Here is an 11,628-nt window from a genome sequence, read left to right on the forward strand (position 1 = left end):
AGGAGCAGCCTGTACCCAAAGCAGGGTAAACTCCTGCCTACCGATACCCAGCACTTAACTTATGCCTAAGCTTGGTTTTCCTCCACCACCTACGCCCAGCTGGAGGAGAGAGGCAGAATCTTCCACAATTATTTCCCCCATGCTGGCGCAGGAAGCTGGTTTGGGAGCTGATACAAACCAAAAAGTTGACTCAGATTTCACCAGTGCCAAGACAGGGAGGTCCAAAAGCAGAGAAAGATGCAGGAAAGCCAGCGGGGTCCTGCAGTGCGAGGACAGCCCATATTTTTAAGCCTGAGGCCCTCTCTGCAAGACCAAATTGGCCCTCAGGTCTCTAGTGAGGCACTGAGAGATGCTCAGTCCCCTGGGAACTGCTTGTTCTGTTGCTCATGGTTCCTCAATTCATAGGATCACTTCCATTGCAATAATCCCATGTTAAGTGCCTGTTCTGGGGCTCAGAGCAAACTGGGGGCAGTGGCAGGGCTCTGGGGTAGGAGAGGTCTTTAAATGACAGGAGTGATGCCAAAAATGCGAGTTGAAAGAGGAAGCACTTTGACTATCGTTTCATCTCGGAAACCAGCATAAATGACATGAAATATTCCAGGCTCAGATACTGCTCTCTCCTGCCCTGCAATTGTTCCTGCTCTTGGTTCTCCCACTGCGAAATGCACGCAGTATATATGCGGCGGCTTCTCCAGCCTGGCCCTTGAGCTGCTCTGTTTCCAGCGTTTCACAGCTCTTGTCTTTGAAGGTGAAATGTTCCAGGACTCTGCCTGAATAGGAATTTTTAAGGAGAGTTCAAGTAAAAATCTCCCCAGCCACTTACCAAAGGAGAGAACAGAGGAAAAAAAAAAAAAAAAATTAAAAAAACCTCCCCCCTTTAGAAACATTTGAGACAGTCTGAGCATGAATTTATCCACTGGAGCTGAGGCTTGGAGGCTGGGCAAGTGTGCCTGAAGTTTGAACAGTTTCTCTCCAGCTGCCTGTCAGGAGCTTGTGGTAAACAGAGATTTACAGGACAAAATTGCTAAAAACAAACAAGTCTGGCTTAGAACGATTTGCTCAATTTTAAATTTCTTCCTTTTGCAATGCCCTTCTATCACATTGCTGGGAAAATATGTGTCCTGTAAGCCAGTTCTACCCCATTTAGGGTGAAACACGCAGCACATTAGGGTCAAACATGAAGTTACTTGGTACTGTTGGGCGCCATGAGAAGGAGGTGGTGTAACTGCACCAGGAACAAAATCCCAGCCCTCAGGTTTCCGCAGAAGAAAGCCCCAGGCTGAAGGATCCTCAAGCTGATTTTTGGAGTCAGAGGCACATTGTGGCGCTCACAGTTTTGGGCGAAGGGCTGAGCACAGAGCACAGATGAGCACTGGCACTTCTGAACGTTAAGCCTTTTGTTTTTGCAATACCAGAAAGATGACAGGGTTTAAAATCATTTTACTTTAACCTTGGAATCTCAACTGTTTATACAGCGGAAAGTTCAGCTGACGTGTTCATCTAATCACCTCCGGCAGGGTGAGCAGAAAGTGCCAGACCCCAACCAAAAGCCCTAACGTCCCAGTGACAGGAGGCCAACAGTGCCCTACATAGCTGAGCAGTGATATAAGAACCTTTTTTTACCAGGTCCTTGTCATCACTTTGTCCAACATGCTTGAGAGGACAATACCCAGTGCATTAGAAACAGCCCCAAGCAAACACCATTCTGCCTGAGATTACAGCAGAGACATGGGATCCTGAAACAATACGGGCAGCCCCGGGCTGGGTAAGAGCAGGACAGATAAGGGCAGCATTCCCCACCCGGCACAGGCCCGTGGTATCAAGCAGCAGGATGCAGCACATTCCTGTCGTGCTCCCGGCTGCTGCTGTGTCCCGAAGGTCCCTTGGGCTCCCCGCTTTGGCACCATGTCTCAATGCATGCTTATTAAATGCCAGCCCAGTGGGAGTCCTGCAGATACACAAGTCTCGTTTTTCCCAAGAGAGGATGCCCACGCTTGTCTGCGAGCACGGGGAGCAGCTCCCACCCACCCAGCCCAGACTATGCAAACATGGAGCTCCTCAGGGAAGACCCGGTTTGGGTGCTGCCTCTGACGGAGAGTGGACAGGCCCTATTTCCAGCACACACGAGGAGCCCGGTGCCCTGGAGAGAGGAAGGAGATGTTCTCCACAAGAGGCAGCTGATCTCATATCCCCACCCCATATCATGGCTGGGCAGCAGCTCGGGGCAGGGAGCCAGGGCTCCCTGCTCTCTCACCCACCCTGGCACCATGAGCCAGAGCAAGCAGAGATAACCCTTATCTCTCAGATAGGGGCAGGGGTCAGAGCAGGAGGGTGTGTGTCAGTGAGAAGGTGCATATTGCTGGACCAGCAGCAGGGACAGGTGGAAGCTTGTCCCCAGGCCCTTCCTATTTCCCCACTTGTCACCTCGCTATCAGCATGCCAAGCTGCCTGACAAATGCCAGACATGAGCACGAGGAGATTACGAGCGTGGCCGAGCTGCTCCTTCCTCTACCCCCACCTGTGGCCCTCCCGAGGCTCACATGAGACTTTTTTTTCTTTCCAGCACTCTATTTATCAGCAAAAGCTAGGGGTCAAGAGCTCTTGCCCATCTGACTAGGAGATAGTGTGCTGGGAGCTTTGCCGTGGGGAGAAGCAATGTCTGGGGCTGTCAGGGAGGCAATAGTGGTGGTTTGAAGCACGTCGTGCGGGTGAAGCTTGTGGATGAAGACAGGATCTGGAAGCCTCTGCTCAGCTACAGCCAGATCCACCCTGTTGGCTCTTGTGCCATGAACGGACAGGTCACCCAGTGGATTTCAACCTCAGTTCTCCTGCTGAGGGCAAGATCCCACAGGTGGCATAGGCTTGCAGTTGGGGCGTTCAGCTGAGGGAGGGGGCAACCTTAATGCCCTTCTCCTCTCCTCAGCCCAACAGCCGGGCAGGATGGCAGAGCCGCTCCCGCGCCAGCCCCATCTGCCTGCGAAAAGCCTCCTGCCGCGGCAGGCCGGGCTCCTCGGAGCCTCCTCTCTCCCTCTCCCGAGTAACGTGGCCCATGGCACAGGCCAGAGCCTGACGCCACCTCCTCTCCCTTCAGCCCCAGCCGCGACGGCACACCCCGGCGCTGCCCCTGCGCACGGCTGGGGACCAGAGGAGGTGTCCGAGCTCTCCGAGCACCCTGTCCTTCACCCACGGCCGCGTCTGGAGGAGACAGGCGCAGGCCCAGAGGCATCCCACGAGGCCCACCCTGCCCCTCCTGCTGCCGCGGTCGTCCCCCCCTGCTCCATGCAGGGCCTTCACCCTCGCCCCTTCTCCCCCGGCAGGCACCCAGGTCAGCTTCCCCAAGTCGGCCGACGCCTTCGCCTTCGAGGAGGACAGCAGCAACGACGGGCTCTCCCCGGAGCAGACCAGGAGTGAGGACTCCCCGGGCTCCACCGAGCTGTCGGCGGGCACCAAGGCCCTGGAGCCAGCCCCCGCTGCCCCCGCCGGGGCGCCCCAGGTAGGGCCCCGGACACCGGGACGGGAGAGCGGGCCTCGAACCCGCGGCGCGAGGGGGCGGCAGCACACAGGCTGCGCGGGGGCGCCGCGGCCCCTGCCGGCCGGCGCTGGTACTGCACCCGGGTGGGAGGGGGGGGGGGGGGGGGGGGCCGGGGCGGGGGGGGGGGGGGGGGGCAGGGGGTGGTTAGAGTGACTGGGGGGGCCGGGGGCAACAGGATGGGCTGGGGCGAACTGAAGGGACTGAGGCAGACTGGAGGGACTGGAATGGACTGGGGGACTGAGGGGAACTGAAGTGGACTGAGGGACTGAGGAGGGGGGGGACCCGAGGGACTGGGACCAGCCAGAGGTGGACTGGGCGGACTGGGCTTGTCGGGGACACACTGAGGAGCCAACGGTGTGAGGGGGGGGTGAGGGGGGGGGGGGGGGGGTGGGAACGAGGATACAGGTCTGAGGTGGAATCAGGAGGGCTTGGAGACTAGGGTGGACTGGGATGCACTGGGGAGACAAAGGACCGGGATAACCTGGGGGAGTAGAGACAGTGGGCTGGGACAGACATGGGGGGGACTGGGATGGGCTGAGGCATCTGTGATGGCCTGGGGGGCTGGGGACATGCCCTCTCCCAACGCAGGGCTCGCCTCTCCCCTGCAGGACCACCCGCACAGCGCCGACGGCCATGCCCCAGAGCCGGCCGCAGGGCAGGGCAGCCAGTGCGACAGCCCCAAGCAGGCGGCGGGGCAGGAGAGCCCAACCCTCTCGGTGCCCTCCACCGTGAAGGTAATGCCTGTCACTCTGCCCTGGAGAGGGACCCAGCCCAGGGCCCCTGGCTGTGTCCAAACCTGGAGTGCCCGTGTGCTGCACCCGACGTGTGTGGGACACCTGGGGTTTGGCTTTAAAGGTTCGGAATAACGCTGGGAGACAAACCTTGTTGTCAAAAACTGCAATTTGATCCATTTCATAATGTACAAGGTAGAGCATTGCTTTGTGCTAGAGGCGATTGCTCAGCTTTTGTGCTGGAAACATCCCCTGGGACCAGGAGCAGACAGAGATACAAGGCAACACTGAAATACCTTCCAGGCAAGGAGGGTTATCCTCCATCTCATGTCCTCTCCCGCACAACTGAGATGGGACATGGCCCTGAGGGAGTTCCCCACACGCAGACTAGGCAGCTCTTTGAGCTGCAGTGTCACAGTGTTGGCAGGAGCTGGCCTTGCTCTGTCCCAAGCCTCTGAGTTCCCACGGGGGTGGCAGGAGTTCTTCTCTCAGCTAATTCCTTTCCTTCTTGGACCAACAGTCCAAATCATCCAGTGATAACAAGAACCGTCACAAAAAGCCCAAGGACACCAAACCCAAGGTGAAGAAGCTGAAGTATCACCAGTACATCCCACCGGACCAGAAGGCAGAGAAGTCCCCTCCACCCATGGATTCTGCATATGCCAGACTCCTCCAGCAGCAGCAGCTCTTTCTGCAGCTCCAGATCCTCAGCCAGCAGCAGCAGCAGCAACAACAGCAGCAGCAGCAGCAGCACTTCAGCTACCCAGGGATGCACCAAGGCCAGCTCAAGTGAGTGGCAATGTATCAATAGAAGGGTTTAGTCCTGCCTCTCTCCAAACTTTCCCCTGCTGTACCCATTTGTGCCACAGCAAGGGGATAGATGCATGCAAGAGAAACATAAGAGCTTGAGAACATCCGTCTCCTGCAGAGCCATTATGGCTTTGTGCACCGGCTGGGGCACCTGCGACCTGCTGGTGGGTCACCAGCAATCTCCTTACAGCCCAATCTGGTTTTCCTTGGGGCTGGCTGTCCTTCAAGTCTCATATAGGACATAGCAGCCCCAAGGGAGCAAAGAGATGGTACGCTGGGCACAGAGACTCCAGGGGGGCAGACAAGTTACCCCAAATCTCCTTTGTTATTTCAGGCAATCAAATGAGCAAGTGGTCAAAAGTTCAAATTCTTCATCAACTTCTGTCAACACCACCCCTCTTTCTCCTGTGAAAACCACCTTTTCAGGCCAGACTTGTGTCTCATCTATCAAGCCGGGCCCTCTGCCACCTAACCTGGATGATCTGAAAGTGAGTGCAAACTTTGTCACCGCAGAGGCAGAATCTTATAGCCTGAATGTGCTTTGCTACCCCTGAAGCGTGTGGGGTAGTGGCACAGGCTGAGGCTGGTGCTACAGAACCACCATGCTGTGAGCAAACCCCAGACAACGTCACACGGAGTCAGGAACTGGTCACCATTTCTCAACGCATGCTTATCTAGTGCCAGCCCAGCGGGAGTCTTGCAGATACACCAGTCCCTTTTGCTTGATGTCATTTTTTTCCTGGGTAACAGAAAACATGAGTTTGCTGCTCTGCAGGTGACACGTGAGTGCATTGTTCCAGAGCATGTTATCAGCAGACTTTAGGTATAACTTGAGATGGCTGCAGACCAGGTCACCAGGTCAAGACTAAAGGACGGTCTGTGCTGCTGCTGCTGCAGCTCATGGCTCCATACCTTCTGTGGTTTTATGGTGGACATCATGGATGCTGCTAGCAGACAAGACAGAAGCTAGGAGGTCAGCATGGCCTCCACTTAGTGACTCAGCTTCTCATGGTCATTGCAGCCAGGCCAGCTCAGCTCTCTTCACAAGCAGGTATCTCCTGTAAGTCTGCAGCTCTGAGCACTGCTTTGAGCAGTACTTAAATCTCTCACATAGGCAAGACAGGCAGGGCATAAGGGAGAACCGTTCACATCAACAGTGTTTTTATGCTTTGCTAATGGAGCCTCGGTGCTGGGGAAGGCCAAGTCCTTCTAGGAGCAGAGACCTGGGGGCAGCACACACTACTAGAGAAAGAAATAAGATGAAGTAGAAATAACGTGAGTTTGGCCATAGTGAAGCCCCAGCTCAGGTGCCTCGACCCTGACCATGGTGTATGTTCAAGGTATGTGGTCACATTCTCTGAGCTAAAGGATGCCATCAGCTAGTGCCTGATCTTTGTGAAAGTCCTCTGCTCATGTAGAAACATAGGAAGCTCATGTAGAAACCTAGAAGGGAATCTTCGATTACCTCCATGACCCAAGGATCACTGCTGGTTCATGGAAAGCAGTCACAGTTCCTGGAGGAAGAAGGAAGGAGATTCTGCAGGACATGGGGTGGTGAGGGCGGTGTATGGTGACTCTGGTGACTGCAGGTGAGACAGTGAGTACCTGGGGGGTCAGAGCTTTAAAGCAGGAAGCTGGGAGCCTGCGATCTAAGACTCCTTGTTAGAAATGGTTGGTTTCTAAAGGGCTCATCTGCCATTGGGACTGATCATTTGTGACTTTCCTTCTAGGTGTCAGAACTGAGACAGCAGCTCCGAATACGAGGCTTACCTGTGTCAGGTACCAAAACAGCACTGATGGAACGGCTGCGGCCCTTCCAGGAGTGCAGCAGCAACGCGGTGCCAAACTTCAGCGAGATAACCACCGTCACCTTCCCAGTCACGCCAACAAGCACCCTGTCGAGTTACCAGTCGCAGTCCTCCACCAGCATGTTGTCAAATGGCTTCTACCACTTTGGCAGCACTAGCTCCACCCCACCCATCTCTCCAGCCTCCTCTGACCTCTCTGTGAGCGGCTCTTTGCCAGACACATTCAACGACGGGCCCATGTCTTCTCCCCAGTTCGGTCTCCAGCCGTCTCCGGTTCATGGCAGTGCCGAAGAAAGCCTCATGAGCAGCATGAATGGGGGGAGCATCCAGCTGGAGCTGGAAGGGATTGATACAGAGAAAGACAAGATGCTGGTGGAGAAGCAGAAGGTCATCAATGAACTGACATGGAAGCTGCAGCAAGAGCAGAGGCAGGTGGAAGAGCTACGGATGCAGCTCCAAAAGCGGAAGAGAAGCAATGGCCTTGAGGAGAAGCAGCAGCCCAATCAGCATTTCTTTGGTGTCCCCATCAAGCAAGAAAACACAGTGTCCAGCTGTCCATTTGCATCCAAACAGACTGCCTTGAAAGGTCAAGCCAGCAGCTCGGATAAGTTAAGTAACTGTGGGGTGCCGCAGCTGCCTCACATTGTAAATAGCCACTGCTTGGAGCCTGCCGGGCAAAGCACCATCACCTCCTCAACATTCCTGAGCCCGCAGTGCTCCCCCCAGCACTCTCCACTCGGGGCTGCAAAGAGCCCCCAGCACATCAGCCTGCCGCCGTCCCCCAACAGCCACTATCTCCTCTCGGTGTCTCCCAGCTCCCAGGCAGAGGGGCGCAGTGTGTCCCCGCAGACCAGCGGTTGCCTTCGCACAGCACCGGTAAGTGGAGAGCACCCCAGGCAGCATCACGGTGGTGAACCTCCTGGTGTCTGTGGGCAGTCAGCCAAACGTCCCCATTCGAGTCCTTTCCTGTCAGACCTGGACTGCTGGCACCAGGGGTGGGTGCCCAGGGGACCCCAGGGAAACATGTGGGGCTGCCTGGAAAGGCAGAGACTATCCCAGATGGACAACGGGTCGGAAGCCGATGGCACTGCAGGGTCCTTTGCAGGGAGCCCTGCTGCCACCGCACCCAGTTGCCCTCGGGGGCCACAGCAGAGCTCCCGCGCCTTGCGGAGCCACAGCACAGATCCTTCTGTCCTGGGGGAGCCCTGGCACAGCTTTCCTCTTCCCCAGGGGACCCCAGCACAGCTCTCTCTGCCCCTAGGTGAACACTGGCAAAGCTCCTTGTGTCCTGGGAGAGTCCTGGCAGAGCATCCTCTGCCCTGTGGAGCCCTGGCGCAGCCACCTCTGCCTCTGGAGGAGTCCTGGCACAGCTCCCTCTGCCCTGGGGGAGCGTTGGCATCGCTTCTTCTGCCCTAAAAGAGCCCTATCCCAGCTGTCTCTCCCCTCAGGGGGAGGCCCTGGCACAGGTTGCTGTGTCCCTGGGGGAGTCCTGGCACAGCTCCCCCTGCCCCATGGAGCACTGGCACGGCTCTCTCCATCCTGGGAAAGCCCTGGCACAACTCCACCTGCCCCATGGAGCCCTGGCACAGCTCTATCCACAGCAGGGAAGCACCAGCACAGATCCCTCAGCCCCTGGGAGAGCCCTGGCACAGTTCCTAATACCCCTGGGAGAGCCCCGCTGCAGTGTTGCAGGGCTTTTCAGCATCTTGCTGAGCCACTGCAGCTCCTAGCAGTGTGTGAGGGGTTTTAACCACCAGGTTGAAGGAGGGCGGTTACACTGGTCTTATGGGAAGTCTTTCCTTGGGAAGATAGAGCAGGGCTTGCAACTGAGGTCTGCAATCAGATAGAGCTTGTGCCTCTCCACCAGGCAACCAGCACAGCAGAGCTGTCCATTCGGCATCCGTCACTCCTCACTCAGCCCTCTGAACAGGTACAAAAGCTTGGAGAAGGGCGCATGCTGCCAACACACAAAAGCAGCACAAGGTGCTGTTGATCACAGCCCAAACTCATCCCAACACCCTACCAGGTTTTCAGAGGCAGCAGCAACACCTATCATACAGCCTGTAAACCACACACAGCGGTGCAAGGCACGCTCACAGCATTCAGGGAAGAAGTACAGTGCAGGCTGAGTGCACCACAGCCACAGAGCAGAGCAACAGCCACTGCAAAGCACGAAGTGCTCGAGCAGGGCAGCTCACAGAGCACGTTCCCACAGTTAGCGCACGGAGCGGTGCGCGGCAGGAGCTGGGCAGCGGGGTGCAGTGCTGCGAGGTGGCAGAAACCAGGACTCAGCATTGTCTCTAAGCCATTCAGAGGATGGTGAGACAAGTGACGTGGGCAGCTGGCACACAGCGCTGCCGGCAAGGTGGGAAATGGGGAGAAATTTAGGGTGAGAGGAGCAGAGAGTGCTGTCAGTGGGATGGGGGTGAGAGAGGCAGTGGGGCTTGCTGCTGGGGTGAAACAGGCAATGGAGAGCGTTGCTTTGGATGAGCTGGGCAACGGGGCAGAGAGCCTGGGCGGCGGGGTGGAGAGCAGGGGTTGCAGTGGGCAGTAGAACGCAGTGGGTGACCTTAGCAGCGGGGCACAGAGCTGTACGTGTGAGCTGGGCAGTGGGGCGGTGCGACACGGTGCTGCCAGACAACGCTCCAAGGGAAGCAGTGGGGCTGCTCTGGACAAATGGGCAATGGTCAGGGAGCATCAGCAGGGAGCAGCGACACCTCGGGGGCATCTCCAGCTCCTTCCTCCTGCCTGAGCCCAAGGGGCATGTGGAGGGGATGGCCCCATGGTGTCCTGCAGCTCATCCCAGCTGCAACACCGCCCATTCTGGGCATTCCTTTGCTGCCTGCAAGGGGCTCCCAGGGGCAAGGGTCACTCTTCAGCAACAGCTGCCTCTCTGCCCGGCGTTGGAGTGCCGTCCCCCACAAGCCAGGGATACTTGTTCCTCCCAGCTGCCCTCCACAGAAATGGGGCCAGGACATGCATGGCCAGGCCGAGTGGCCTCACTGCTGCCCTGCATCCTCTTCTGGACCTGACTTGCCTCTCGGAGCTGTGCTGCATCCCCTGGCGCTGGCTCTCGTGGGATGAGTCTGCTGTGGCCAGGCAGTGTGGAAGGACACACAAGGGCCTAGAGGCAGTGGGGGCAGCAGTCTCCCTTCTGGAAGGGGGGGGTCTGGCAAAAAGCTGGCACTGATACACCCACGTTTGGCACGGGCACAGGGAAAGCCCAGGTGCTGACCTGGCAGTGACTCTTAAATGGCCTTCACTGGCCTGCACTCTGTGAGGTGCCCCCAAACAGGCTGTGATGGAGATGGTCCCCTGCAGAGGGGCTGGGAGCCAGCTGGCAGCCAAGGAACTGCTGCATCGCTTCTCGGTTGCAGCCGATCACCAGCAACTCGTTCCTCTCTTCCCCTTGTTCTGCACTTCGCGGCTGGACCGAGCACCAGGATGCTTTGTGGCATCATGTCTGTGCTCCAGCAGCGCCGGGAGGTCAGCCTGGCCCCGCATCTCAGATCTAGCCTAACAGAGCTAGTTTACCTCCCTCTCTCCTGTCCAGAGGCCAGGCACTCCATTTGAGATGATTTGACCCACAAAATCACTAGTTTCCCTGGCACCACACTGGCTGTGAGGGTGAAAGAGAGCTGGGTCTCCTGCCATGCCTCCCTGTGCATTGACTCCGTTTCCCTGTATTTCCCCTACGCAGATGGCTACGCAGGCAGGTCAAAAGTTTTCTATTCCATCCCCAAGTTTTTGTAAGTCAAGCCCAGACCTCTCAGAGGCAAAGCAGCCTCCACCCTATGAGGATGCAGTAAAGCAGGTAACTGTATAATTTTTTATTTTCTACAGGGCTAGGGCTGTGCAGGGTGTTCTTTTGCAGTTAATGTAACTCATCTGCAGAAGTTACAGCCCATTACGGGGTCTCTGGGTAGGACAGGCCTGTTTCCATAAGGAACGGGATTTTCTTGAACAGTCAGTAGCTGAATGACTGCCACAAAGCAGTCAGACACCACTCTGGATGGGATAACATCTGTGCTGATGAAAGGCACCAGTCCACCCCAGGGTCCTGACATCCTACAAAAATATCCCAGGTCTTTGGTGTACTGTTCTTTGGGGTGCTCAGTGCTACGTGAGAAACAGACTCTCGAGCATTCCCAAGTCACCAGGAAACCTCACCTTCCCTCTTTAACCCGTTGGCAAAGTGCCCTGCTCCATGCCATCTGCCTCCCTTAGCCTCAACCTGGGGCACTGGTCCCACAGGGAGGACTGTCCCCATTGCCCGTTGAACCCCTCACTTCTGGTGAGCGTCAGCAGCCTCAGTGCCAGTCATGATGGTGCCTTTAGGAAAATGGAGTGATGCTGTTGGAAGTGATAAAAACGGGCTTATGCTGGCTGGCAAGGAGGTGTGCAGGAAGCCCTTCCAGCCTTGTCCAGGGAGAGGAGGATGATCATGCATTGCCCCCAGGAAGCTGCAGGAAGTGCAAGGAGGCATAGGCCGGTGCGAGGTGCTGGGTCCAAAAATCAGTGTGTCCCGATGGCCCTGGGAAGAGGCAGTCTGTGGTGGCCACTGAGCAGAGGGTCAGCAACAGGACAGGGGGAACCTGGCACCATGCTCCCTGGACCCACCCGGCTTGTCCCAGGCCCATGCAGCTGAGCGCCACTGCCAGCCCTGTGTTGGAGTGGCAGCCCTCCTGCAGGGGAGAAAGCCGTTTGTGGGGTCTAGAGCCACCTAGAGGCATCTGTGGCCGGAGGG

At 57.0% G+C, this 11,628-nt stretch overlaps 1 protein-coding gene across 2 annotated transcripts in view; it reads left to right on the forward strand.

Moving 5' to 3' along the window:
- MYOCD (myocardin) overlaps positions 1-11,628 on the forward strand; it is a 114,782-nt gene that overhangs the window by 101,832 nt on the left and 1,322 nt on the right. Inside the window, exons 6-11 of one of the 2 annotated variants that reach the window (XM_086473624.1) lie at positions 3,318-3,493; positions 4,141-4,266; positions 4,784-5,052; positions 5,408-5,561; positions 6,804-7,757; positions 10,582-10,695. In XM_086473624.1, the coding sequence (XP_086329750.1) occupies positions 3,318-3,493; positions 4,141-4,266; positions 4,784-5,052; positions 5,408-5,561; positions 6,804-7,757; positions 10,582-10,695 (1,793 nt within the window). The remainder of the gene's footprint in view (positions 1-3,317; positions 3,494-4,140; positions 4,267-4,783; positions 5,053-5,407; positions 5,562-6,803; positions 7,758-10,581; positions 10,696-11,628) is intronic. The other variant, XM_086473625.1, reaches the window with a different exon arrangement.

The sequence above is a fragment of the Leptosomus discolor genome, chromosome 15 (assembly GCF_034619465.1).
Source record: "Leptosomus discolor isolate bLepDis1 chromosome 15, bLepDis1.hap2, whole genome shotgun sequence".
NCBI lineage: Eukaryota > Metazoa > Chordata > Aves > Leptosomiformes > Leptosomidae > Leptosomus > Leptosomus discolor.